General features: G+C 51.4%; 11 protein-coding genes across 11 annotated transcripts; 4 read left to right on the top strand and 7 right to left on the bottom strand.

Moving 5' to 3' along the window:
- Positions 1–1,120: 1,120 nt before the first annotated feature.
- BO85DRAFT_369462 (general substrate transporter) lies at positions 1,121–2,827 on the bottom strand (the record flags this gene model as incomplete). Its single annotated transcript, XM_025655923.1, has 2 exons — positions 1,121–2,407; positions 2,468–2,827. The coding sequence occupies 2 exons, from the start codon at positions 2,825–2,827 to the stop codon at positions 1,121–1,123; spliced, it is 1,647 nt and encodes a 548-aa protein (XP_025517188.1).
- Positions 2,828–4,622: 1,795 nt separating this feature from the next.
- BO85DRAFT_448220 (DNA repair protein) lies at positions 4,623–5,664 on the bottom strand. Its single transcript, XM_025659884.1, has one exon. It carries the CDS (start codon positions 5,636–5,638, stop codon positions 4,769–4,771), a length of 870 nt encoding a protein of 289 aa, XP_025517187.1. The 5' UTR covers positions 5,639–5,664; the 3' UTR covers positions 4,623–4,768.
- Positions 5,665–5,767: 103 nt separating this feature from the next.
- On the bottom strand, positions 5,768–7,983 carry BO85DRAFT_394918 (UbiD family decarboxylase). The gene has a single exon (XM_025656935.1). The coding sequence runs from the start codon at positions 7,554–7,556 to the stop codon at positions 5,949–5,951; it is 1,608 nt and encodes a 535-aa protein (XP_025517186.1). The 5' UTR covers positions 7,557–7,983; the 3' UTR covers positions 5,768–5,948.
- A 69-nt stretch (positions 7,984–8,052) lies between these two features.
- Positions 8,053–9,074, top strand: BO85DRAFT_476890 (UbiX family flavin prenyltransferase; the record flags this gene model as incomplete). The annotated part of the gene is made up of 3 exons (XM_025662802.1): positions 8,053–8,848; positions 8,954–8,972; positions 9,021–9,074. The coding sequence occupies exons 1-3, from the start codon at positions 8,112–8,114 to the stop codon at positions 9,072–9,074; spliced, it is 810 nt and encodes a 269-aa protein (XP_025517185.1). The 5' UTR covers positions 8,053–8,111.
- Positions 9,075–11,443: 2,369 nt separating this feature from the next.
- On the bottom strand, positions 11,444–13,562 carry BO85DRAFT_458418 (cholinesterase; the record flags this gene model as incomplete). Its single annotated transcript, XM_025661585.1, has 3 exons — positions 11,444–12,986; positions 13,033–13,405; positions 13,457–13,562. The coding sequence occupies 3 exons, from the start codon at positions 13,560–13,562 to the stop codon at positions 11,444–11,446; spliced, it is 2,022 nt and encodes a 673-aa protein (XP_025517184.1).
- Positions 13,563–14,242: 680 nt separating this feature from the next.
- BO85DRAFT_486859 (uncharacterized protein) lies at positions 14,243–14,869 on the bottom strand (the record flags this gene model as incomplete). Its single annotated transcript, XM_025663412.1, has 3 exons — positions 14,243–14,313; positions 14,368–14,687; positions 14,754–14,869. The coding sequence occupies 3 exons, from the start codon at positions 14,867–14,869 to the stop codon at positions 14,243–14,245; spliced, it is 507 nt and encodes a 168-aa protein (XP_025517183.1).
- Positions 14,870–16,477: 1,608 nt separating this feature from the next.
- On the top strand, positions 16,478–17,397 carry BO85DRAFT_448219 (uncharacterized protein). The gene has a single exon (XM_025659883.1). It carries the CDS (start codon positions 16,701–16,703, stop codon positions 17,244–17,246), a length of 546 nt encoding a protein of 181 aa, XP_025517182.1. The 5' UTR covers positions 16,478–16,700; the 3' UTR covers positions 17,247–17,397.
- A 791-nt stretch (positions 17,398–18,188) lies between these two features.
- BO85DRAFT_418549 (putative MFS lactose permease) lies at positions 18,189–20,297 on the top strand. Its single transcript, XM_025657823.1, has 6 exons — positions 18,189–18,366; positions 18,420–18,633; positions 18,701–19,050; positions 19,114–19,336; positions 19,394–19,821; positions 19,901–20,297. The coding sequence occupies exons 1-6, from the start codon at positions 18,220–18,222 to the stop codon at positions 20,144–20,146; spliced, it is 1,608 nt and encodes a 535-aa protein (XP_025517181.1). The 5' UTR covers positions 18,189–18,219; the 3' UTR covers positions 20,147–20,297.
- A 43-nt stretch (positions 20,298–20,340) lies between these two features.
- On the bottom strand, positions 20,341–22,168 carry BO85DRAFT_418546 (uncharacterized protein; the record flags this gene model as incomplete). The annotated part of the gene is made up of 5 exons (XM_025657822.1): positions 21,623–22,168; positions 21,326–21,552; positions 21,026–21,260; positions 20,825–20,938; positions 20,341–20,763 (listed from the first exon to the last, which is right to left on the bottom strand). Exons 1-5 carry the CDS (start codon positions 21,764–21,766, stop codon positions 20,341–20,343), a joined length of 1,143 nt encoding a protein of 380 aa, XP_025517180.1. The 5' UTR covers positions 21,767–22,168.
- A 1,439-nt stretch (positions 22,169–23,607) lies between these two features.
- On the top strand, positions 23,608–25,570 carry BO85DRAFT_267047 (flavin-binding monooxygenase-like protein). Its single transcript, XM_025655062.1, has one exon. The coding sequence runs from the start codon at positions 23,853–23,855 to the stop codon at positions 25,461–25,463; it is 1,611 nt and encodes a 536-aa protein (XP_025517179.1). The 5' UTR covers positions 23,608–23,852; the 3' UTR covers positions 25,464–25,570.
- Positions 25,571–26,760, bottom strand: BO85DRAFT_486854 (uncharacterized protein; the record flags this gene model as incomplete). The annotated part of the gene is made up of 3 exons (XM_025663411.1): positions 25,571–25,969; positions 26,018–26,185; positions 26,254–26,760. The coding sequence occupies 3 exons, from the start codon at positions 26,758–26,760 to the stop codon at positions 25,571–25,573; spliced, it is 1,074 nt and encodes a 357-aa protein (XP_025517178.1).
- Between the last annotated feature and the right edge of the window lie 441 nt (positions 26,761–27,201).

Below are 27,201 nucleotides of genomic sequence, written 5' to 3'. Positions count from 1 at the left end.
TATGGGAGTATCCCGTAAATGAATTGGAATTCTCCTTCATCATAGGCGAAATCTTTGACATTGATACCCAAAATTCCCCACTCTGCCTACGTGGCCTGAATTGGAAGTTGTTATATTCCGTGAAATTAAGGGTTCACTCCGCTACGTGAAGAATATTTCCGGTCGAGTCTAAAAGAATATCTGAGTCTGGGCTGGTCCATGTAGATTGGATGACGTATGAGCTTTGATGCGTCCAAAAATGGAAGACACCAGGGGTTGACGGAGGTTATGCACACAGGTTATGGTGACAGAAGTATTCATTACAGCATCTAACAGAGAGGAGCCCATTCCATCATAGATGATGTAGCTAGTATCGTATCTAGCCCGCTAATAGAAATGATCCAAGACCCCAGATCGTTGACAGCGTACATACATACCCTCCGCGCTCGGAAATCCACGGCCGCAGTGCATGATTCAGGTTACTCGGTAGTACATCAAGGAAACCTATATCCAGGTATACATCCTACACATAGTGTGCAGGGATATCAAATACCGATACTCAGTCAACGAATTCCGAGTATGTGTCCTGGCTCAGGAGACGTTCATCATGCGTCGGAAATGTGTGGAACGACACCCCCTTCCCAACCCTTTCGGTATCACCATCCTTGTCTAGTAGAGATTGCTATGATCGCAGAACGTCGAGATCAGGCGATTCCATATTCTTAGTGATTTCCGTATGGCATGACACCGGCAACTGAAGGCCATCGCATCGGAAGCCGGATTCCGAAGACAAGCCGGGGAGGTATAAAACATGCCGGGGTTGGGGGATGCCGAGCTGAGGGTAGGATTGGTGGACACGGGAGAGGGCAAGGAGATAAAGTTACTGTAGGCTCTGGTCTCCCCGTGGGGAGGCTCCGGGTTTACTTACTCTGTGGATTGGAATCCACGCGACTAACTGGATCCTCAGTAGTTTGAACTTGTTCGGGAAAGCCTTGGTTGTGCTACTCAATTCACCAATGATGGGACAGGTTTTTGGAATATGATGTCATGATTGTCGATCGTTACAGAAAGTGCTACCTAAAAAGTACTTTACACTCATGGTCACACTCCACTCAGCCAGTAAGTGAAGTAACATCCCCGTCTAGTGACCCATCGGAATCGGCTTGTCCGCACTCCGCATTCGCTCTTCGATGATGTCTTTTCGCTCCTTGCGCAGCTGTCGGGCGTACCGGACTCCGAAGCCGTGCTGGAACACCTCCTGCACTTCTTCCAAGACGAGTCCGGAGACCTCGGGATAGAAGAAATAAATCCAGACATAAGAAATGCCGCATAGGGCTGCATAGAAGCCAAATGCGCCGGATGGAGTCATGGATTTGGCCATGGTGAGGAAGGTGCTGGAGACGATAACATTGCTGCCCCAGTTGGAGCAGGTCATCCACATGGTGCCCATGGCGCGCACCTCCAATGGGAAGAAGTCTGTGCTCATCCAGGCGGTGTTGCCGACCGAAACGCCGTAGAACACAACAAACCAGATGATGAACACCAGAATGACGATAGCCGCCGGGGAAATGCCTGGGTCGAGGGGTTCTAGCGTCTCCATATTGACGGGAACCCAGTGGAAGGCGATCGCAACGGCGGCCATCCCCACCGCCATTCCCCAGGCTGTCGCGAGCAGCAAGCGTCGGCGACCCCAGCCATCCACCACCATCATGTTCACCCAAGTCATGATAAAGTTGGTGCCCGCGACCACCAGCCCCACGGCCGTCGAGTTGTTGAACCCCACCAACGCAAACAGTGTCGAAGAGTAGTACATTAGGGCGTTGAACCCACTCATCTGGGAGATGACCATTAACCCGCACGCCGCTATCAAGGCGCGCAGATTACTCCCTACAGTATGTAATTTCACGACCTTCGACCACCCGCTCCCCGTGTCGTTGATCTCGCGGGCCTGATCGCAGGCCGCGCGGATCGTCACCAACAACGCGGCAATTTGCTCGTCCGTCGCGGCGCTGCTGTAGATACGGCCCAGGACGCTGCGGGCTTCTTCCATGCGCCCGTTGTAGATGAGATGGCGAGGTGATTCGGGACAGAACGGCATCATACAGCCGAGGATAAGGGCGGGGAGAGCGCCCAGGCCGACCATGTAGCGCCAACCGTGGCTGACGCTCGCAAAGGCCGCTCCGATCGCATACGAGATGACCTGTCCACCGGTGATGGACATGTTGTTTAGCCCAATTAAGCGACCGCGAGCCCCCGCCGGTGCGATCTCCGCAACGTACAGCGGCACCACCATTGCGGCCGAGCCTACGCCCAGTCCGACTACCACGCGACCCACCGCCATCTGCGCGATCGTATAGGCGGCAGCTTGGAGCACGGAGCCAATGACGAAGAGAACACAGCCGAGATAGATGGCCATCTTGCGACCAAACTGCAGGTTTGGGTTAGTAGTGTCCTTTTTGCTTTTGCAGCCGCGCAGGAAGAAACTTACTCGGTCTGCGGTGTTACCAGCAAAAATCGCCCCGATGAAGGCACCACCGGAGCAGAGAGAGGTGATCATTTCTTTCTCGGAGCTGGTCACTGGACGATTGTTCAGGTCGTCCTTGAGCACCACCAACACCCCGGAAATGATACCCGTGTCGTAACCGAACAACATGCCAGCAATGGAGGCGGTTAGGGCCACTACCCACACAAACCATGTAATGGGCAAGTCATTGACACTGGCAGCGAGCGCCTCGACGTCGGTTGCATTATCGGCGACCTCGATGTGTTTGGCGTCCGACTTGAGATCCAAGCTAGACTTGGGGTCATTGGCAGCTTTCTCGCTGCCAAAGTCTTTCTCGGAAGACATGGTGGAATTGAAGAGAATGCGAATTAGAGGAACAATTGAGCCTGGCTTCCAAAATCCTCTTTTGGGGCAGTAAACATGCAGCTTATATAGTTATTCTCTTTATGAGGTCAGACCTATAGCAGCGCACGAATATAACTTCAAGTGGTAGCCTAATGGTCGATCCTGGAGCCATGATCCAGTCAATAGCCGAAATGCGGGGGTGGGTGTCTGGGGAAGACCGTCTTCTGCCATCTCAGACGACAGATGACGCTACATTCTTGGGCGTATTCCTGGCGTTGCACTGCATCGTTGGCTGGTATTGGTTCAATCAATGTGACTAGCTTGCTTTTGGTTGGTTGGTGGAGTCGTGCCAGAACCTTCTGTGCCAAATGCCTCATTTTACGGACCGCATCCTAGTCACGGCAGCCAACGGAAGAGCGTTTACCGGCCCACTTCACGGACAATTCCCGTCACCAGATTGCCCAACACGATGACTTCATGGTCAATTGGGTCAGGGATATGGTGAGATACTTGCATGCGGGATCTTGGGCAAACAGAGGATATTCTCACAATTGCCTGTTTCGTTCACCCCACGAAATTTGTTTCTTCTCTGAGCGAATTTGCTGCCAGATTGTATGCAATCGGGATGTGAACATAGCTGGTGAAGTACATCCCTGCGATTCCACTCACCGGCCTAGCCAGGTCTTGTGCTGTATGCTACATTCCTCGGGTCGGAATGCCTTGTCGTCGTGCAGTTCAGAGACCTAGCCCATGGTCCATAGCCGGGTGGGCAATTCTCGAGGCGGATGCTGCCGTAGCCGTGCATGATGGCCAATTGCAGGCCTCATGGTAATCTCCTCCCATGCCAAGCTGCACCTCGATCGATATCGGCCTTTGGCTGACCTGCTATTCGGAGTCAGCAATCGCCGCTTCAGTGCATCCTATGACTAGACCTTTGTACTCACCACTATCTAATCGGGCTGAATAAGTCAGAGGAGGTAGTGCACATGTACGTCACAATAGCACTAATCCGGCACCATCATGATGTTCTCCTGGGTGAGTTGCAACACCCCGTGCGCTCCGGGTAGCCAAACCCGGCAACCCGGCAGGGAAGCCCATGCCTGGTGTTGCAGCAGGCTTCCGTTTCGGCGCGCTAGATAATCTTCGCCACTGCACTAACTTGAGAACTGACCCGATGATCACGATATGGTCTTTCGGGAAGGCCTATGCCTCCCTATTGCAGGTCCTGCATCGGCATACATGCCTGAATCTGTCTCGCCCTGCACATTCAATGAAGGCCGGTGTGATTTGAGGGCAGGCGTCTGTCGGATCGGTAGTTTTTTAAACTGAGATTGATGGTTTTCTAATGGCCGAAACAGGGTGGGAAACCGGCCAAGACCTTCCGAAAGGGTAGAACACATTCCTATCCTGCTATGTAATTGTACGTCCTGCCCCGTTGGATCCACCTCGTCGAATGCTCGGGAAAGAACGGAGTATATTGTTTCTTCAACTATTCCCGCCAACAGAACTTGTTCTTAACATTACGCTGGGTGGAGGATAATGTAATTGATGGCGTGATGGTCGGGATCTTCAAGGATAGGCGGAATGCAACTGTCGGGATTCACAATCAGAAACGAGGCAGGTCAACTTCCGAAGGCATCCAGGCGTTAAAGTGGCAAACCTCAAGATTGTATTTGCTCCGGACGCCCCTGTCTGGCTCATAGGGACGGCCTTCTTGCCTTGGCCATGGGCTGTTGAGACATATCCAGCGCAGAAGCACTGAAGGTGAAGTCATGAAAGCGGGGATGCGGCCGGCAGGCGCCAAGTCACCGAGGAAATGACACCCTGCTTGATTGGTGGATTTAAGGATTTCTAAGGCTGACTAGTTCTTTCCTGATTAAATGACTGATTATACCTATCAAAAAGGTAGTCGCGTTATATCTGACCATTATGATGATTGAATCACAGCCTACTCCTCTCCCAGACAATCGTCTTCCCTCCCTCCCAGGCCCGTTCTACAGCATCCCAATACCGCCTCTCATCCCCCATGACCAGCCCACAATGCTTCCCATCCTCAAAGCTGACCCCGGTAACAGAATACCCCCTGCGACTGGCCTCGATCATATGCCCTTCCACATCTTTCCAGGGAATCATCTCATCAATCCTAGAATAGAGATACAACCTACGCGCCTCCCCAAAGATCTCCGCATCATTCAAGTCCGCACGATAATCATCTATGGATCTCATGGCCTTCATACTCTGCAGAGCATATCCCACCTTAGCAGTGGAATAAAGCACTGCGGTTCCAATCGCACGACCAGGTTGAGCTGTCGGTAGAGCCACTGCTCCGGCAGCGTAGAGTCTGTCGAAAGATGAATCCCCTGGACAGCAGTCGAAGATGATTAGCTTCAGCGCTGATTTGAAGTTCACTGGTTCTGACTTCATTGCTCGCGCGAGTTGTGTGACTGTGTTACAGCCGCCATTAGAGAACACGTGGAGCAAGATCCTGGCATCAGGAGTAGACTGCAGTGTCTTGGTTATTGTATTCTTAGCGGGAGTAAGGTTGCCATCGATAGAGTGCAATGAACGGGCGACATAGTCGCGGAAAGAAGTGTTGATGAGCAGGATGGATGTGCGGGGATAGCGTTGGCGGTAGCCGCTGGTGTATTTGGCCACGCGACGGGGTGTTGCGCCGCCGTACCAGGAGCACAGGATGATTAGAGATGGGTGAGTGTTGGCATTCTCAGGTATCGGCGTATCTATAAGGTCTGGCTCGTAGTAGTAGATGTTCTTCCCGATTGAAGGAAAGTCTGGGATGAAGGGAGCAGACATTGTGAACGTGCAGGAGCGGAGTGGGGATGTCAGGTTTTGCTGGGGATTTATGGGTCATCATCAGTTTCCGGGAGAATACGAAGTGGGTAAGCGCTAGTTTGCTCTCCTATAGCCGATTTGATTATAGCGCCCGTCTCAGTTGGTCTAGCGCATCAAGTTTCCATTATCTCAATATTATCGATTTAGTTCATGGTAAACAATCCTGTTCCTGGCAGTTGGAAACCGAATCCCCGGATGTGTCCCGTTGATCATCCCGATTAAATTAGGTCAAACCTTGTCAAATCATTGGCTAAACTCAACTCTGCATTTATCACTTCTTCCCAAACAGCTCACCCCATCTGCCCAACACTTTCTGCTTCAATTCCTTCGAATACAACCCCTCAAAGCTGCCCGGCACCCACGGCCTCTTCCCCTCAAACTCCGACGGCAGCAACAAATTCACGACACTCTTCCCACCTTTTCCGGGGTTCGGCACCTCCGACCTACTCGCTCTGGTCATATACGGAATCATAGGCAAGCCATTTGCCTCTTCAAATACCAATTCATCCGCCCCAGGACGATACCTCGTCGCCAGCGCCCACACAAACTGCCCAATATCCGTAACATCGACATCATCCCCGACAACAAACACCTTAGGCGCTTCCCAGCCAGCATGAGTGCCAAAGACCACCTCTCCGACCCGCTTTGACAGCTCCTCCTTCTTCATCCCCATTCTCCCCAGCCTCTCTACATCCACACTAACCACCACCCAACAACACTGCGCCTCATACGGCATCCAAGCCATCTTCACCGGCAACTCCGCCTGTCGCAATGCATCCAAAATCTCCGCCGATATCGCCGCCCCCCACACCGTGTGCGTCTCGTCCGGCGCTAACCCCGCCACGCAGATCGGGACCACGGGATCCCGCCGATACGTGACACAGTCCACTTCGATCTTCGGCTCGGGCACTGCCTTGTCCGAGAACATGTACCCGTGATACTCGCCCATTGGGCCTTCGCCGACTTTCTCAGTCGTGCTGATGCGGCCTTCGAGCACGATCTCGGCGTTGGCGGGGACGTAGAGGTCGTTCGTTTCGCATTTCACTACCTCCATTGCTTCACCGCAGAGAGCACCGATGTAGCCATCTTCGGATACGAATGCGGGAAGAGGCATGCCACCAACGAAGGCAGCAGCAGGAGGGCCACCTAGGACTAGTGCCCAAGGGGTATCTTTGGCGCCTTGGTCGGCCCACATCTTATGCACCTGGGCGATATGTTGGCCCGGCATGATCGGTGCGGTGATGGTACGGGGCGTGTTTTCGATGTGCATAGCACGGGAGATCGACCACGATGTCCACGCTTTATCAGGAGACTGGAGGATATGGAATCCGTATGTGGCTAGGTAGTTGCCCCCGTCAAGTGGGTGAAGACGCGGAATAGGCCATTTGGTCATATCAATTTGGGAGCCATGGAGGATGTTCTCCTTACATGGTGCAGATGCAGCAGGAACTGGTGTAGGAGGAAGTGGAGTCGAGTGCTTAGCGGCGATGAGCTTCTCGAGAATATCGAGCGGGGTGGCAGTGGGGGACAGGCCGATTTGAATGGCTAAACGGCCGAACCGGGTGGCGGGGTCAGCGCGGAGACCGACGGGAGCACCGAGGATCTTGAAGAGACCGGTTTCTGGGTCTGTGTCGGTGACATTGTGAAATAGTGGAGCAGGAGATTGTGTCTCATATACGCGACGAGTCAGTGCAGCGATCTCACGATCAGGGGAGGTGGTCTGTGTGATGTCGATGAGATCGTCCTGGGCGCGGAGAGCGGAGAGCAGTGAGCGGAAGTTGAGGGCGGGGGAGTCATTAGCTCTGAGTGGTGTAGTGGAGAATGCCCGTGAGGGGCGGAGAGAGAAGATGCGTCTGCTTGGTCTAATGATGCGTAGCATGGTAGTATTAGCTTTTGTTGGTGTCTTGGTTGCTTTTATTAAGGGTGGGTTCAACGGAAATATATCTACAGCATACAGCTACTGGATAGCAGTCGGATATTCGGCATTATCGTCAATTCAAAGAGGGGAGGATACTATCAACACAAGGAGGCATCTTATGATGTTGGAGATGGGTTGGAGAATCTATACTCTATTGCGTCAACATGGCAGGGTAGCGGCACACTAGGGAGAGACAGGTCTGCAGCGAGCTCTCGAAGCGAGCTTAGTCTCCAGATGGAAACAAGGTTGGGAAGTCCGTTAGCCAGTTAGGGCTGTGAATGCGGCAGTTGATCTACTGACGTATAGTGCCATGGTCTATACCCCCAAACAAGCAATCCCCGCTTCCCCGAATTGGAGAAGTATGCGAATGCCCTCATATCAACCATACAACAGCACATATACATCTGAAGTTATCTGAACACCAACCAAAAACAATACATTCCTCATTCATTACCATTCGATTCCGCGCCAGGAAGCCCCTCATTAAGCCCAACAGAGACACAGGCAACGACCACCATGAAATTCCGTCCCCTCCTCTCCCTTCCTCCCCTCCCCTATCGCCATCACCACAATCCCCTACGCACCTACACATCCCAACCACCACCACACCCACCCTCCAAACACCCCAATCCACCCTCCCAATCCCACCTCCGACACAACCGCCTCATCCTCGCCCTAACCGGCGCCACCGGCTCCATCTACGGCGTCCGCACGCTCCAAACCCTACACGACCTCAACATCGAAACGCACCTAATCCTCTCCAAATGGGCCCTCCCAACCCTCCGCTACGAATGTCCCCAATACACCCTGCCCTACCTAACCTCCCTAGCAACACACACCCACTCACCGCGCGACCTCGCCGCCCCCATCAGCAGCGGAAGCTACCCAGTAGACGGAATGATCATCGCACCGTGCAGCATGAAGACCCTCGCGGCGATACGTATGGGCTACGGCGAGGATTTGATATCCAGGTCTGCAGACGTGTGCATTAAAGAGGGAAGGAGATTGGTGCTCATGGTGAGGGAAACGCCGTTGAGTGTCATTCATTTGGAGAATATGCTCGCGTTGGCGAGGTTGGGGGTGGTGATTTTCCCGCCCGTGCCGGGGTTTTATACGAGGCCAGGGGGGATTGAGGAGGTGGTGGGGCATAGTGTTGGGAGGATGCTGGATGTGATGGGGGTGGATGTTGATGTTAATGGTCAGGGGGTTAATGGTGAAGGGGATGGAGATGGGGTTATGCCTAGGGAGGGGAGGTGGGTGGGGTGGAGGAAGTGATTACTTTTCCACGGGGGGTTTTGCTTGGAAGGTAGTTGGAAGTATCTACGGATCTGGGAGTGTGAGAATTCTAGTGCTAATAGATGTTGTGATTGGGTCTACGTGGGTGATATAGAGTCTTATAATTGTCGAATTTGTACTATTATATAGGTATTAGCACCTGTTAACCAGGTATTCATACCAGACAATACTCAAGATGCTTAGCTGATGCAAACTTCGTTTTCTGCGCCTGCTCCGCTATCAGTCTTGGATCCTCTTCGTGAGACGTCAAACGTGAGCCTAGATATGGCATTGTGTGGGGAGTGCTGGATTCACAAAGTACACCATGTCTTCGTTGGGAAAAGTATTGGCTGATCGGTACCAAACTCTTTGGGTAGCCCAATGTGGATGAATTCAAGCTCTCAATTAAAGCACTATGATATGTATACACCGACAAGCGACAATTCTTGAGATCGTCTCATTTCTGTAAACAACAGTAAGGCATCCGGTAGCCATGCGATTTTCATACAGAGCGCACCCCAACCAATCCCTGAGGAATATATATTGCAGCAGCACCTTGGCATCAGTCTTGCTCAGAGTTTCTGCTCTCTCTACACTGCTGTTCAGCTCCTTTATAACCCGGATCTCTCTCCGATGACCCTGTACGCTTTTCAGGGCCATTACCGCGGCAGGGATCGCTCTCAGCATTGTATTGTCCGAGAAGTATCTCAAGAGCTCCCAGTAACAATCTACCGACACAGACACAAGTGTTGAACTGGTGGTGGTTCTCAATAGTAGTGCAGCAGCACGTTGCATTGACTGAGACAAACAGCAGGATGATTTTGCTTGCAAGTAATGAGCGGGAAATGACATGATGTTAATGATGCTTTCAGAGCAGCCCCAGCCAATAGTGGACGTCCTCTAGATTGTATATACCACCTGAACTGTCGGTGACATCACAGACAGAGAAGAACAAGGCACTTAAATCTACGATATCCGATGAGACATTCGTCACTTCGGAATACCAACGTACCTCAATCGGCGGTGTATTCACTGTCGAGACATGCATTCAGGGAGCCCCACGCAGTCATGTCATCGATGGCCTCCTGAATCTTAAGATATGGTGTCTATTGAGTTTTTGTTTCAGCTCATTTATATCGGCCAGGAAGTAGGATAAGCTTTAGTGTCGTCAAAAGCAGACAGAAGACTGGTCGCTTCCATGATGGCATAAAATCTCATCCGCATCCGCAACAACAGCAGCCCAGCCGAGTGCAATCGCAGCAGTACCAGAATAACCCGGCAAAGCTGCGTAGTAAAGGTATTTGCCAAGAGAGTGCAGCATGTCACGGAAACTTTACAGCAAGCTGAGCCGGAAATCTCTCTCGATTGTCCGTGGCTTTCCACTCTGCAGAGAAACAATACGCTGGGTTTCACTTGTTAGCTTGCCAGTTGAGGAAGGAGAGGCAATGCCCCGAATGAGATGCCTGTAGCGACGGTCATAGTGCATTTCCTTCAAGCAGGCCAAGTTGTCTCTGACAAGAGCCACTCGTGAAAGGATTGATGTTCTCCGACCAAAGGCAGGGGCTTGACCACACCGGCAGCCACAATAATATGAAGTGGTCAGACGTTTCCTCCTCGGTCTTGAGAACAGACTGGAAAGCCAATCAACACGGATAGCCTGGACCATAAACAGTTCCAGTACCAAGCCTGCGTCCTGAGGAAGGGAATGTTGCCCGTTTGCAATTATCAGGAATAAATTCTTCGAGAATACGATTTCCTCGAGCCAGTCAATAGGGGAGACGATGGTTGTGTCGTTGTGCATCGAAAATATGATATATAGCTCGTGTCGTTGGTGCTGTCGAATCGCACATCTCATGCTCACAGGCATAATGGCTCAGGACACTGGCATCGTCGAATGCGAGCATCCACACATTATGTACCCAAATTGGGAAGTTGAGAATGTTTTAGTCAGGTCTGGCGTGTGAGCACAGTTCTTTCGCTGAGCGTAGCGTTGGGCGTTGATGTCCTGCCAGCCCGTTATATAAATCATGTCCATGAAATTGGTACTGATCAGGACATCATGGTCATCTTGCTCGGTAACTAGAGACCTCATGATCTTAGCCTGTACAGCACTGTCGTCGTACGTATGACCGCTCCTTTCAGGAGTAGTACCTTGTCTTACGTGTGAGACAAAGATATCTCGTCTGCCGTTGCCAGCTCCACAGGCTGTCTTGTGAGAACAACACTTCTCCAGAGCTGGATGGTGACCTTGATGTACTCATTCATCATCATCGTCATATATATAAAGATACAAGAAGCATTGAGATTTGTGGTCTCAGCCCTTCCGTCCACCCCCCTTGGCTTTTCTGGGGTGGACAGGGAGAAAAGACGAGGTTAGAGGCAATGCTTGGGCCCCTTATATAGACATTGCGGTGGGCCCAGAGCGATCAATTTACATGGGAAATCTCCTACATTTGCAAGGAAATGTCCAGAAGCCTGAAATCCTCGATGTCTGAATGGTCCTTCTTGGGCAGTCACCCTTGGCCTGCATGGAATCTTCCCCGTCGTCCACGACCATGATCAATCTACCACATTCACACATAGTAATTCAGCGGCAAATCCAACGCAGTGCACTGCTCCACCTCATTGAATGCAGTTTGATACGGAGGCCATTGCATTCTCCTCAAACTATAGTCCCCCTCTCGCAAAGGCCGCCACGCACCACTTTCCTCCACAGCCCGGGTGGTATTCACATAGCCCCTAGCTCTCAACAACTCCGGATCCGGATTCGGATTACCAGTTCGAATGAAACTGATCCAGGAGTCCAGTACGTACTGCTCGAACGGTAGCTCATACTCATCCCTGAATGGCTGGTTCAAACGCCGCAGATTCCCAAAGACATAGTACAGATCCCCGGAATGACACTTCCAGTATTCCAAATTCGGGTCACCGTTTGGATACTCTGCCGTCGGGGGAGCATAGCATACTCGACCGTTATATACTTGACCCTCGAGCTCATAGGACCGGTTGAACTCATAGAAGTATACCTCAGGGAATATGTTGTTGACGACGCCTGCATAGCCTGTTGCTTCATCAATGCATCGAAACATACCGTCAGTTGCCACACGAGCAGAGGTGTTGAACATGTTCAGTGTGGCATTGGGGCCAGTGGCTAGAGGGAAAAGGCCGCTTGCGAGGACAGACGCGGGCAGGTCATTCTCAGTTAGAAAAGTGTCAATACTCTCGCTGGCATTTGGATAGCTGATGAACTGGGCACCGTCATCACGCATGATGCCCATCATAACAGGTACACGCGATGCTTCTGTGTAGCTGCTGAGATCAAGTTGAGGGCTGGTCAGATATGTCCCGTCAACGACGAGGTATCGCGCGGTGGTTGATAGCCCGGATATGGCACTGGCGGTATAGTTCCGGAGACAGTCCACAGGCGATGTCGCAGAAGTGCAGTTAGTTTCTTTCAGAATGGCATCACCGGCTACATCCATCTCCTCATTAACGGTATAGTACCGTGAGTAAGTGGTGCCATATGCAAGACCCCCGAGGTTGCTTTGCATGATAGCGCGGCTGAACTTTCCCTTTGCTTTAGGCGAAGCCAGCAACGCTCGCACAGAGGCTGCTCCGGCAGACTGACCGAAGATGGTGATTTGGTCGGGGTCACCTCCAAAGGCTTCGATGTTCTGGCGGACCCAATCAAGGGCAGCGATTTGGTCAGCGAGGCCGAAGTTGCCGTTGGTTTTGCCATCATTCAAAGCGAGGAAGCCAAGGGTTCCGAGTCGGTAGCTGATCCCAACCACGACAACATCGCCCCTAGATGCAAGATTCCCTCCATCGTAGTATGGATCGTCCGGGCTTCCGCCAGTAAAGGCACCGCCATGGATCCAGAATGCTACTGGTCTCAATTTCTTCTTCTCTGCCGGCTGACGAGGGAGGTAAGGAGTCCAGATATTCAGAATGAGACAGTTCTCTTCATTACCATTTTCGTCGCGCTGACACACGGACCCATATTTCAAAGCAGATACGTTGCCTCCACTGCCTGTATATTGTTCTGGATAGGTCCATCGTTCTTTCTCGGTAGCAAAGCGGACACCAATGAACCGGAATATAACATGATCACGATACCTACCCGGTGAGCTAAATGTTTGGTTCACGGACAGGAAAATCTTACCCTGTGAGGTATTCATTGTTCGCATGCACTGTAACTTGATACTGGCTGCTTGTGTTCTGGTAGTCTTCTGTCGAATAAGGAGCATTCTGTGTGCAAAGCACGGGGTAAAGATGGTTGCTCTCTGCCGGTGCAATAGTTCCTTTCAGATTGATTGTCCTACCAGTGCTGTTGACTGGTAATATCCAGAAACGCTGATAACCTTTGTAGTCGCCACGGTATGAAAGGTATTCAAGATCAGGCTTGATTTCTGCAGGTGTCGACGGAGAACTGCCCCAGAGTGACTCTCCGAGCGCATTGCAGGCTTCGGTCGCTTCCTCCAAATTCTTGTCACCCAGAATTATGACGCTTGAGTTTACCAGTGGACTATCTGCCTCTATTTAAGGGTTATACATCCTGCTGTTTTGCTATCTTGGCTCATACTCACCTAATAGATTATTATGCAGTAGAATGGAGATATCTGACCCCAGAGACTCAGGTCCCACCACAGCAAGGATCGGAGTCACGAGAAGGGAAAGAAGAATTACACGCATGTTGATCATTCTTGCTCGGTAGAAGCGGTAGACCTTCATCTTCTCCTCTTATGGTGCCAAGTATCAAACTCAATGGGGTTACTATCCCCGAGGCGACCGTGCTCAAGCTCGAGGAGCTTCATTGTATTGGTGGACTTAGTTTTCGCGCCTGACTGGACAGGCCCTCCCCCGCACTGTAGTATGCAGCCCTTCTGGTCTGTCATGCATGACTCGGTTCAACAAAGTCCGAAAACATGGGGAAACTTGCTTTCATAGATATGGTTCATCGGGACTAACGCTTCACGGTTCGCCTTACGAGGAAGGATGCTGTACCCTGCCATGGTCACGCCGGCTCACATTGCCATGTAACGTGATATAATTAGCTACTTTTTACGCCGTCCTACGCCAACATTTATTTGAAATCTATTACTCCCTGACTTCCTGTTGTATATTTCTCGGCTAAGCTGCAACGACCTGGGCTGTTCATAAGCCAATTGAATTTGAGATGTTCGGTACGGGCAATAGGCTCGATATTTGTATTAGAAATCGAATTAGAAGCGCCTAGTGCTAACCTAGCTCTCAATCAAACGCGGTTTCACTATCTTCTCGGTAGAATATTGTGTGGTCGTAATTTGCGTTCTACTGAGGTACAGCTTCACCCACTCTGTGAAGATCTGAAAGGACCACAACTTCCACAACAATCAGTCCAAGTGTAGTCCCCATCTTCTGTACTGTTCTCTGACAGAATTCTCCATAGCCCTCAATCTAGTCCCTGCTCAATCATACTGTTAGCATATATATTGAACTCATGGCGCCAGATACTCACGCTCTCGAATTTTTGCAGGTGTGAGTTCTGGGGCAGGCTTCCAAACCGCCTTCAAGTTCTGGCCGGGAACAGGTTCCAAGAGAGCCACCACGATGACTTGAGGAGACTTTATGGGAGTTTCTGTTCTATGGACGTTCCTGTATCCAATATACTCCATGTTCCTAATCTGTTTAGACTTCATGCACTGGAGTTGCTGCTTGTCACCAAAGAAAGCCTTCGATATTGCCTTTCCGATAATTTCCCTGAAGAGCCGTGGTTGGTTGGGATTGTAGCTCACGGCACAGGATTCCATTATCGAGTTCAGTATTCCCAAAGGAAGTCTTGGGATGAGGTTAGTTAGATGATGTCTTCCAGCTCCTTATGGAGTAAATTCATAGCTTACTCACTTGACGATGATGTGGGTTACATCAGCTATTGCAAAATCCCGGCATCGATCTTCGAGGATCAGGTCAACTGCAGGCACTGGAGTAGTAATGGCATCAGCTAGTGGTGTTGGTTCCATGATCCCTCGGGATAGCAAATCGCTAACAACTGTGATATAAGAGCAGAAGAGGTTGCTGGTTATGTCTGTAGATTGTGAGAAGTAAGATCAGACTAGAGATGAGATAGTAGAAGCAAGCGATAGTGACTGTGAGACGGTATTTCTGGTACCCATGTAACTGACGGTATTGGCAGCCTATTCCCAAAGAAGCCATGTTGATGGAATAACACCATCACATTCACTAACAAATAGATTCTGATAAGGTGAGAATCTGAGAATGGCTCCCGTGAAAATGTAAATTGCTATACCGATTCTATATACAGATGAGTAATTAAATCTCGGATCTGGCTTGCTACAATTTAAGTCGCTCAACATTGCAGACAACAGTAGGGAATGTTCTCAGACAGTGACTATGAAGCATTAGCGTGCCAGTCAAACAGACAATCACTGCAGATTCAGGCTCTGTATCAGGGCTGTGTAAGTAAGCTTGTCGATCGGCACGGAAGATTTATCGCTCTTTGTCACAAGTGCACGGCTTCTCCCGGTTTAACATAGTTCTAGAAACGAAGTGAAGAATTCCATTAAAATTGTATAAGATGGCCCTTCCAGGCATGCTTTTACTCTGAACTTTTTCTTACTCGCTAACTTCTCTAAATTATCCTCTTCCCTCCTGCGCTGTCGAACTCTCACCCTTTGCTACCACAATATCTGTCACTCGATTCTCCAACCAATCTACCACTCAACAAACAATAGCACGATGTGCTCCTTTGCAGTACGCAGCCACCTTGGATGTAAACATTTAGCCCAGGCTGGTTTCACACGCTGTGAAACTGCACAACGAGAGGGTAGGGCCTGTCCTCGGAAACATTGGGACTATCAGCTCGCAGAACCTTGGCTAGGAAAATGTGATAATTGCCAGAAGCCAAAACTTGAGACTCGCATTAGCAGGAGAACGTAAGCCTGTCTCTTGTTCAGCCGGAGGGGTGTTATCGATAATGCAAGCGCGCCATGCTAACGAAGACTGAACTCAGCATTTCGCGATGATCAGTTTTGTTAAAAGCTCACGCTTCTTGGAAGATATGATGGGATGATAAGATGGGATATTCAAGGTCAAGACTTTTCTAAGATTTAGGAACCACAAATAACATTCGCAGCAAGATTTTTGCTGCATTGTTCCTTGCTTCAACAAATTGATATCATTTGACGTATCGTATTCAGCTGGTGGAGAGCAATTGTCACTGTTTGCCATTCGCTTGTAAATGTAGAGGTTCCTCAGCGGGCCATAGCGGTCTGGCAAAGCGACTAGAATATCTGTCTCCCCAAACTGCGGTAGACCTATTGCGACAATCTGCAAATCCCCCTTCTTTACATTAGTGAACAATAGTCTAGTAGTCAGCTGTAACCATCTTCTCCCTACTGATTTATTATTGCTCATTGCAGAACGCTTAACCCCTTTAGGCAGAGCGCGACAACCGGAGAAACAAACTCCCGTATTACCTCGCTTACCCGAAATAGCAACCCGTCATACCCAAACCAGCTAGCGCAGGCGGTAAACCAGCCACCGCCCCGATATATTGCCCGACTTCCGCATTCGGCGCGTCAAGTCTGGTTCAGCTCAGCATCTCACGAGATCTCTTTCTCAATCTCGTACCCTTTTCACTTCTATTATAAACCCATTGACCCGTCCATCCACCACCTACGCAATTAACTAGTATGTCTATCTCAAATTCACCCCCCAAACATCCCAATTGACCCACTAACACCCTCACAGCTCACACCCACACAGCAACAGCACAGCTTCACACCACCTTACAACTCTATCCCTCCCATCAGCCCATCAAGCCGCACCAAAATGACCACCCGCCCGCTCAGCCCGCCGACCTCCCCCCGCAAACGCACCAAAGCGATGCACCTGCCGTCATCGCAACGCATCTGCCACGACTGGATGGTGGTGCAAGGCAACGTGCACTACGCGCGCGACCGCGCCCACTTCACAACCTACCGACCTGTGACCGCGCACCTCAAGAACAACATTTTCAACCCAATGGACGAGCTCGAAGTGGCCGGTATCGGAACCGTCGAGATCCCCGTCGTCCGCAGCCTCGATAACCCGTTCGATACGCATACCATTGTGCTCGAGAACGTGCTGCATATCCCCGAGGCCGTGTGCAATGGGTTCAATCCGCTGCTGTTTGGGAGTAGTATGTCGTGTACGGAGACGGCGTGGATGGGGGCGGATTGCGAGGGTAGGTTGATGTGGGTGGCGATGCCGTTTCGGGGGGGTTCGAGGTTGGTGTTGGCTGGGGGGTTGGTCGGGGAGAGTGAGATTATTGAGGGGAGGTATTATACGTTGAGTTTGTATGTTAGTCCCGAGGAGAAGGGGGAGTTTTTGGCATGATTTGATTTTTTGATTTGTGTATTGTTTGGGTTGGAGTTTGGGGGGCTGGGCTGGTTGGGTGAGTGTATGATAGCTTGTATAGCTAGCTAGCTAGATGTTATTGTTATGTGTAATATGAGTCATGATAGACAGACAGACAAGAAAAACAGAAGCCAGCACTAAGCAATTGATGTAAACTGTAATTACACGTGGAATCTAGCTCGGACCCTGCGTCTAAAAGGGTCTGGTCTGGGTCTACTAACAGGCTAGATCGAGTTGACCCGGTCTGTGCGGGTTGGGCTGCAGTGATGCCCGAGGCGAATCGATTCGGCCCTCGTTTCCAGTTTTCCATGTGGCGGGTGGAGAAATAACTCGCGCGATATGGGTGGTCTGATTGATTCCAGACTTGCAGCTATAGGCAAATTATCGAATGGCCTATTGGCAGATTCATTCGAGCTCTCGTATGGGTCATGCGCTGCGGAGTGCCTCGCTTAGGGTTGACTTTAATTTCTCTACCCCGGATCCCCATGCCTACGGCACGTCGGGCCGTATTCCGTGGTATTTGAGAAACGCTGACATGAACAGGATCAGAGGTTCATTAAAGTAGGTTAGCTTAGTTTAGAATGAGTCAATTATAGCTGGCTCGTAGTGGCTAAAGGTCTATCAAATCAAAGGTATCGACTAGTGCAGTAGTTAGCAGCCTCCCCCGCCAACAATTTGCCCTCCAACCATTCATCTTCCACCACAGGGTAAACCTACCCCGGATTCTCTATTCCCGTTTGGATACGGGGCTGCACCCTTGCTGCATCAGCCGATCCTATCACATCTCCTCGGCCATATTACCGTTGCATCCGATACATTCTACCTGGCCTCACCGGCGGCCTCGACTTAGTACTCACTAATTAGTATATATGTGTGGTGAGTTCCCCGTGTTATTCCCACTTTCATCCCGATCATCAATATCTTATTCAATACCTCAACCAAGTGAGTGGATATGGCTGAGAAAACCACCACCAGCGTCTCTCACGTCGACGACTCCGACCACCCCAATGTCCAACTCAAGGGTGGGGTGGGCGACACGGCTCTGGCTGTGGCGACGAGTCTCCAGAAGCCGTCGCTATGGAGTAAGAGCATGCTCAAGGTATACCCTCTTTTTCTAGTACTCTATCGTCTCCTAACATAGTGTGTCGATAGTTGTACTGCTGCATCGCCGTCGCTATGCTCAACTCCTGCATCAACGGCTACGACGGATCCCTGATGGGTTCCATCAACAGCTACGCCCAGTACCGAGACTACTTCGGCTTCGACCCGAACAACGGCACGCCGTCCACGGGTATCGTTTACGCCATCTATACTATCGGAAATATCGTCGGATCGTTCGTGGCTGGCCCGGCTACTGACTTTAAAGGTATACCCCTTCCTTCACCCCATCCATGATCCCAACATGCCCGAGCTAACACATGAATGATTAATAGGCCGCCGCGTCGGCATGGCCCTCGGCTCCCTCTTCATCATCATCGGCACCATCGTACAAGCAACCTGCCACAACATCGGCGGATTCATGGGCGGAAGATTCATCCTCGGTTTCGGCGTCGCCATTTCCGCGACAGCCGGTCCGGCGTACGTATCGGAGATGGCGCATCCAGCATACCGTGGCGCCATGACGGGTCTATACAATGTGTTGTGGTTCGGAGGCGGTATTCCGGGGACATTCATCCCGTGGAGGACGAGTCAGATCGAGGGGACGATGAGTTGGCGGATCCCGATCTGGTTGCAGATGGTGTTCTCGGGGTTGGTATTGGTGTTTGTGCCTTTTGTTGCTGAGGTGTGTCCTCACCACTGTATCTTCTCTAGGGCGTGGACAGGATGCTAACGTGTTGATGTGTAGAGTCCCCGCTGGCTCATCTCCCAAGACAAACACGACGCCGCACTGCAAGTCCTCGCCGACTACCACGGCGATGGGGACAGGAACGCGCCCATAGTGCAGCTCGAGTACCGCGAGATGATTGAGGATATCTCCCAGACGGGATCGGATAAGCGGTGGTGGGATTATCGCGAGTTGTTCAATACCCGGGAAGTGCGGTACCGGTCTATGCTGGTTATCATTATGGGTATATCTCCACACCTTCCCCAACCCTTATATAATACATACTGATAAGTGAAAATAGCCCTCTTCGGCCAATGGACCGGCAACGGCCCCGTCAGCTACTATTACCCGCAGATGCTCCGCGGTGCCGGAATCACAGACAACAACACGCAACTGATGCTGCAAGGAGTGCAGAACGTCGTCTCATTCCTAGGCGCCGTGTCAGGAGCCCTCATCACCGACCGAATGGGGCGACGTACACAGCTCCTCGTGTCGACGAGTATCGTGGTGGTATTATTCGCGATCGTGACAGCATTGAACGCAACGAACGTGGTCGACGGACCGGACGGCACGCCCATTGCCAAAAGCGCAGTTGCAGCGCGCGCACAGATCGCGATGATTTATCTCTTTGGGTTTATCTATTCGGCTGGCTGGACGCCTAATCAGGCGATGTATCCGGTGGAGTGTTTGCGGTATGAGAGTCGGGCGAAGGGGATGGGGATGAACAACGTACGTTTTAATCCTTCTTTCTTTTCTTCTTACATGAATATATATACGTGTGTGAGAGAGTGGGTGCTAATTGTGGCAGTTCTTCGTCAACATTGCGTCGTTTTACAATACCTTTGTCACTGGCATTGCTTTCACGCAGGCTGGATGGAAGTATTACTTCCTGTTCATCTTCTGGGATACGATGGAGGTGATTGTGATTTACTTCCTGTTTGTGGAGACGAGTAAGCGCACGCTGGAGGAGTTGACTGCTATTTTCCAGCAGAAGAATCCGGTCAAGGCGTCGTTGAAGAAGCAGGATCTGACGGAGATGGAGGAGATGAAGTGACCTCTGCCTTCATCCTCTCAGGAGTATATAATCTACGGTGTGCGATGCTCACTACTCACTACCATTTTCCTTCTTAGTCAATTGCACAAGTTGTGTGAGAATACCATTATCATAACCATCCATACCCATATCCTTATATTTTATCCATCCCAACAAAAGAAACCCACAAAGGAAATAGTAGTAAACATAGAAAATTACGCCGTCGAAACGACCGTCTCCCTCCCCCCCTTCCACCCCCCATCATACACCCCTCCATTCCCAGGAACAACTGCACTCCCATCCCCATCCCTTGCAGCATGACTAACCTCCCACTCCCCCGGCGGGAGCATCATCTGCTCATCACTAACCGTATTCCACTGCGTATCCGGCAATGACAGCGGATGCTTGAACTTGCGTCTCTTATTCTTACTATTATCCGTGCCCGAATGCGCCGCTCCATCCGATAAGGGATAACTCTGCGAACTGCCCTTCGTCCCCTTGGTCGACATGTACCACCCTGCTCGCATGGCCAGTCTGCGACACATCGGGTAGATCATCGGCGCGTTGCCGATTATTACCGCTACGAAGGTCTCGCGGCAGGCCCAGCTGCCGGCTTGAGAGGCGCCGTTGGCACCAGCCTGTTTGCATTACCATGGTTAGTGGGTGTGTGTCTTTTGGGTGAAGGGAGGTGGCACATACGGTGACGATCAGTACGCAACGAAGGATACCACAAGCCATGACAAAGGTACCCCCGCTGAAGAGGATAAGGAGTTCGAGTTTCTCACGCCAGGGAAGACGAGCTTTAAACAAGATCTAGGACATTTCAAATAATTTCGATAGTTAGACTTGGCTGGAACTATTTGTCATGGAGAGGACAGGGTACAAGGATGGACTACTTACAGGGGTCGGGATGGAAATCAAGTACACGTCTGTAAAGACGTTCAACACCACCGTCACATAGACGTCGATGTGTGAGACAGCCGGCTGGCAGTAGTTCCCCGGGTTGGGGTTGATCTGCCAGTTCTTCTGGATAGGGTGGCATCCTGCGAGGATGCTGACGATGACGGCGATGTAAGTGGCTCCGATGAGGAAGTATGCGATGCGGATGCGAATGTGCATGTTGATGAGGCCGGCCCTATCATGATGAACTGTTAGTATGATATTTGTGGGATAAGTGAGCGTGGTGCGGTGGCTGCATACGTCAATCGAGAATAAAACACCGCCATGCATGACTTCAGCAGCCACAGCAACGTGGTATACAGCGACCACCCCAGTACCTGCGTTTTGGACCCCCCAACCCGCAAATGGTACTCCTCTGAAGTAGGAGAGAGCGCAGCGCGCTCAGCGTCCGTCATGGCATTGTTGGCGAGACCTTTCCACCATGCGCTGACGCAGTAGGCGGCGCCTGTTTCGAGACCGTATACTACCTGTCATAGAACCAGTCTAATCAGCATAGAGTGGCGTGGGAAATGGTGGCGGGGAGAGGCAGGCACATACCCCCGCCAACGGCATCAAATAATCATCGAGCATAAAGTTCTTCCAGCCGGCGGTGAACCATCGTGCAACGATGCGAATGGCTATAGTGACGATGGCGATGGCTAAGAGAGTGAACGCCTCGACGGCGAAGTCGTCGCCTGCCATGACTGACTGACTGACTGACTGACTGAAGTTGCAAGAGAGGGTGGTGGAAAGGAGTGGACCTGTGGATCTGTTTACAAAAGACAAGACAATCAGGAGAAAAGGGACTAAGAGGGTATACTACATATTAATATATCCCCAGTCATGAAACATCCCAGTCACTGATTGCCTGTCTGTCTGTCTGTCTGCCTTCCTGTTCTAAATTTTGGCACTGGCCTCAGTTGACAGTCGGCACGCACGGTTCATATTCACCACCCGGCAAAACATCCGACCCAAGCGAGTGGTTCCGTGCTGGCTCCCTTTTTTTTGGTGGTCTCCTTCCTCCCTGGTGTATTCTGTCTCCTGACAGGGGAGAGCCCGAAGTACGATGCAGTAGTTTGGTGGCACTTAAGCAAGATAGGGAGGCGAATGGGCCACACAGTGGACTAGACTGAAACTACGGGGACCAGTTCTTGTAATTTCCGGTAGGCCATACTAGACTATACTAAGCATCAGACCCAGCCCAGAAACAAGGCCAGGCCGTGTGCCGTTACGCGGGAAGAGACGGGGGGAGGGGGGGAAAAGCCATGGCCCAGTTCGTGTATGTGTGTGGGTGTGGACGGGGGCAGTGGAGATGGGAAGAAGATGAGGATGAAGAAGGAAGAACGCTATGATTACCGGATAGAGACAGAGATCAGCGCGGGGATTACGGAGGCATCGGTAGTTAGTACTTTGGCAGCAACAACAAGTTGGCACAAATTTACGGATAGCCGATCAGCACAGACCCAGAAATTGAGTCGCAGGATGCAAAGGATGCATGACATATCGATAATGCGGGTGTATGCATCAACTATCGAATCTGAATATTGAGTTTATCGCATTAATCAGATAGAGCTGCAGGGCAGGGCGGCAGTGAAGAGCTGACTGACAAGTCAATTTACTATGTTAGTTATAACTAAAGTCTAAGACAAAGTTCTGACGATCCAGGAATCAACCAAAGCTGACATCCTGTCATTCCTGTCAAGTGAATCACCGGGTCAAACTCTGAACATTGGGACCAAATCCCGGTGGAGCTGCCCTTTCATAACCCTAACTGTCAACTACCAAACACTACCAAACTAGTGTCCGCGCCGGCCGTCGCTTGCGATCAACCAACAAATGAACGCGCCTGTATCATCCCCATCCTTGTCCTCCGTACTTAAGTTGAGGACTCTGCAATTTCCTCGGAACTCTAACTATCATCTTCCGTCTCAACTGCAGACCAATCTAGTCCCTACTTGTATTTTTTTTCTCCGGCCCAATTCCTCTGTACTCCGTAGTCCGTACTGTACTACTCTGTTTTCAGACAGTGAATCCCGTCAGCCAGCCACTAGTAACGGAGTAAATCCAAGTCCCCTTCACTCCATTATGCAGCCAAGACAGGGAGTATCGACGGGATTAAAACCCGCGATCGGCGGCTTTCCAACGGTCATACTACTATCCCCCCCCCCCCCCTCTTCTCGTCTGGTCTCCCCATTCTTTTCTTGGGTCTTTGTGTTACTATAAATCGCTGGTTGTGGCTGCTCCACTCGAGCAAATGCTTGTGAGCGCGGTTGTGTTACATTAGCAACAAAGTACATTGTCTATTTTTAATCACCGACTGGCATTCCTTTCTTTGCCATTGTCTTCCTCTTCTTCTTTCTTTCTTTCTATTTGGTTTTCTCCATTCAATTCAATTCCATTCAATCCACTCCATTTACAGCCTACGGATTCGTCATCCATCCACTATGGAGTCGTCTGTGGAAATGGAATCCGTCGATCTCGTTATTGTCGGAGCAGGTATTTTCCACTCACCTTTCCATCCATTCATCCTTCCATCTATCCCTTGCATGCCCCTTCCCGTCCCATACCCTTCCTTTCCCCCAATGTCAATGCCACTCCATCTATCCATCCTCACCCTCCTACCTCACAACACTAACACTCCTCTGCAAAAGGATGGTCTGGTCTCTCCGCCCTCAAAACCTACCACGAGGTGCACCCCACCGCCCGCATCCTCCTACTGGACAGCGCCACCACCGTCGGCGGCGTCTGGGCCGCCCACCGGCTCTACCAGGGCCTCAAAACCAACAACATGCTGGGCACCTACGAGTACAGTGACTTCCCCATGGACAGCGCCACATTCGGGGTGAAGAAAGGCGAACATATCCCGGGACACGTGGTACACAAGTACCTGAATGCCTACGTGGACCACTTCAACATCCGGGACCTGATCCGCCTCAAGACGAAGGTGGAAGTCGTCGAGCATGTCGACGATAATGACGGAGGTTGGACACTCACCACCAGCACCTCCCCCTTCTCTTCCTCTTCGGACGAAGTCCAAAGGAAGATAATCCGTACAAAGAAGCTGTTGCTAGCAACAGGAATGACCTCCGAGCCCTTCCTCCCTCACATCCCAGGACAAGAAACCTACCCCCACATCATCACACACACGGGCACTCTCCTCCCCCACCAAGCCACCCTCTTCCAAAAGGACAAAAAGGTCACCATCTACGGCGGGACCAAATCCGCATGGGACGCCGTGCACGCCGCCGCGACGTCCGGCGCCAACGTCACATGGATCATCCGCTCGACAGGCCACGGGCCGGTGTGGATGACTCCGATGTACGTTACCCCCTTGAAGAAATGGTTCGAGAAGCTCCTCACCACGCGGCTGTTGACCTGGTTCTCGCCCTGTATCTGGGGCGACGCGGACGGGTGTTCACGTATTCGGAAGTTTCTGCATGGTACCTGGCTCGGCCGGAAGATCGTGAATGCGTACTGGGCGGTGCTGGAGAACGACTTGTTGACACTAAACAACTACGACGGCCACGAGGAGACGAAGAAGTTGAAGCCGTGGTACAGTTGCTTTTGGATTGCCAGTGGACTGAGTATTCTCAACTATGAGGATGATTTCTACTCTCTTGTTCGGGAGGGGAAGGTACGGCTGGTGATTGACGACATTGTGAAACTTACCGAAGATGGGGGTATCTGTCTTGGTAAGTCCGGGGAGGTTATTCAGAGCGAGGGGTTGATTTGTGCTACCGGGTGGAAAGCCCAACCCAATATGGAGTTCAGACCCGCGGGCATTGAGAGCGAGTTGGGGTTCCCGTGGGCGGAGGATTACTTGAGTACGCCGATGGTGAAGAGGGCGGATCAGGAGATTTTGACGCGGTTCCCGAAGCTGCGCGAGAGTTTGAGCGTCGGTGTTAATGGGAAGGAGGATTATCAGCACCTGGCTCCTGGGGCACCCGCTACTGCGAAGCATCCGTTCCGGTTGGTAAGATTCATGGTGCCGGCGGCGTTTCTGAAGGAGAGGTCGGTGGCGGTGCTGGGGACGACGATGACGGTGAACACGCCGCTGATTGCGCAGGTGCAGGCGCTGTGGGTGGCGGCGTTTATGGGTGATGGGATTGGGGTGAAGGCGAGGGAGACCTGTCCGGTGGAGGTGAAGAAGGGGTTGATGGAGGATGAAGTGGACGGGGATGTGGTGTGGGAGATGGCGCTGCATACGCAGTTCGGGAAGTATCGGTGTCCCGGGGGATTTGGGAAGAGAAATCCTGACTTCGTGTTTGACACATTGCCGTATATTGATCTGTTGTTGCAGGATATGGGACTGGATTGGCGACGGAAGGGCAGTTTGAAGTGGTTGGAGCCGTACGGGATGGAGGATTATCGGGGGTTGGTGGACGAGTGGTTGAAATGATTGTCTCCATAGTTAGCTACTACTACTTACTATACTGGTACCTTGTAAATAGACAGGTCGAATGTGTCCATTCCAGCTACAACCTGTTGAAATTACCACTACTACTACTACAACCTGAACCCTTCAAACACAGCTACTCCCCCATCCAGTTTCTGGCCCTCCACTGTCCCATGGACTACCCCATTCCACCGGAAATAATTCTTCCCATCACCAGCTACTTCCACAGTCCCTTCAATCCGCAGCTCCACACCATCCATCCCCACATCCACACCGTAGCTGTTCGCCGTCATCCTCTCCCAGATACTGATAAGGCTGTTACGACATCCGGACTGCACGACCTTCCCATCACGAGCCAGATAGGCGCTCACAATCGGCGTGGTGTTGTTATTATCATCCCCTCCCGCCCGAGGAGTATACTGCAACCACACCAACGCATACTGACCAATATGCACATGGCCCCAGGACCAACTCTTGACGGTATTCTGAAACGGGCGATTTCCCCAATTCTAACCCCTATCAGACATAGTGTAAGACAAACAAGAGGGAGGGCATACCTTATCATGATACCCAAAGCCCATAAACTGCAGCTTCTCCCCATCGACCACCAAATCCACCATCGCATGCGAATCCGGCACCATACTCACCCAACCCAAACCCTCACCGAGTCCCAACGCGCGATTCGTCTGGTGAGGCGTCGAGCAAGGCAGGAGTGGCGGAGCGAGCTACTCCTCACCATCATTAGTCTTCCAACCACTATCATCTTCATTCTAAAAGGTATATATGTACTCACATCCCTAAACAATATCCTCCCACTAACCCTGCCCCCCTCCCACCCGACCCACGCCTCATACCCCGATTCCCGTCCGGACCAACCACCCGTGCCTTCCCACCCGCCGGAATTGACATCGCGATCGCCCATCACCGATGCATCGATCGGGACCATATGCTGAGACACAGTGGTGCCATTCGGCAAGGTCGCCCAGACGTAGGTGAGCAGGACGGAGGAGAGGTTTTGCGGGACGGCGGGAAATGCAGTAGCGGTGGTGGTGAAGAAGGTGAGGACGATGGAGGCGTTGGGGTTGGTGGAGGAGACGGCGTCGAAGTACCACCATTCGAAGACGGTGGTGTTGACTTCGGAGAGTTTGGGGGATTCGAGGTCGGCGAGGTGGGTGGAGTCGGGGACGAAGTCGACGTGGACGGGGTAGTCGACTGCGATGGGGTTGATGTCTTTGAGGTATTGGGCGGTGGTTAGGGTTATGGTTGTGAGGAGGAGGGGGATGAGGAGAGGGAAATGCATGGTTGGTTGGTTTGTTGGTGATGTGGATGATGTGGCTATTCAGCAATTTGTCTGCTGGCATAGCAGGATATTTATTGACAATAGTGGCAGCTTTTTATGGACATGGGCAAGGGGCACTGATACACACACACACACTGCAGCGGTGAGTGATTTGATCACTTTGGCGGAGTAGTAATGTTTCCGGAGACCTTGCATAGTACCCATCTGACAGGTCGCTCATGTGCCACTCAATCAATCTGAGTCAGACCAAATTGAAACAAGCATCGCTCATAAAGGAATAAAAGAGATGGTAAATAACAAACATTCCAATCCATACACGCTGGCCAACGCCTCTACTTACATACGTATACATGAATCAGGCTGCCCGACGCTGATGCCATCCCGAACAAAGCAAACAATCAACAATCCGGTCCCAACCTGTCCCGTCAAAAAATAAGTCAC

This window comes from Aspergillus piperis, assembly GCF_003184755.1.
Source record: "Aspergillus piperis CBS 112811 unplaced genomic scaffold BO85scaffold_6, whole genome shotgun sequence".
In the NCBI taxonomy this organism is placed as follows: Eukaryota; Fungi; Ascomycota; class Eurotiomycetes; order Eurotiales; family Aspergillaceae; genus Aspergillus; species Aspergillus piperis.
Note: the sequence above shows the minus strand (reverse complement) of the source record. Positions and strands in the feature narration are given on the sequence as shown.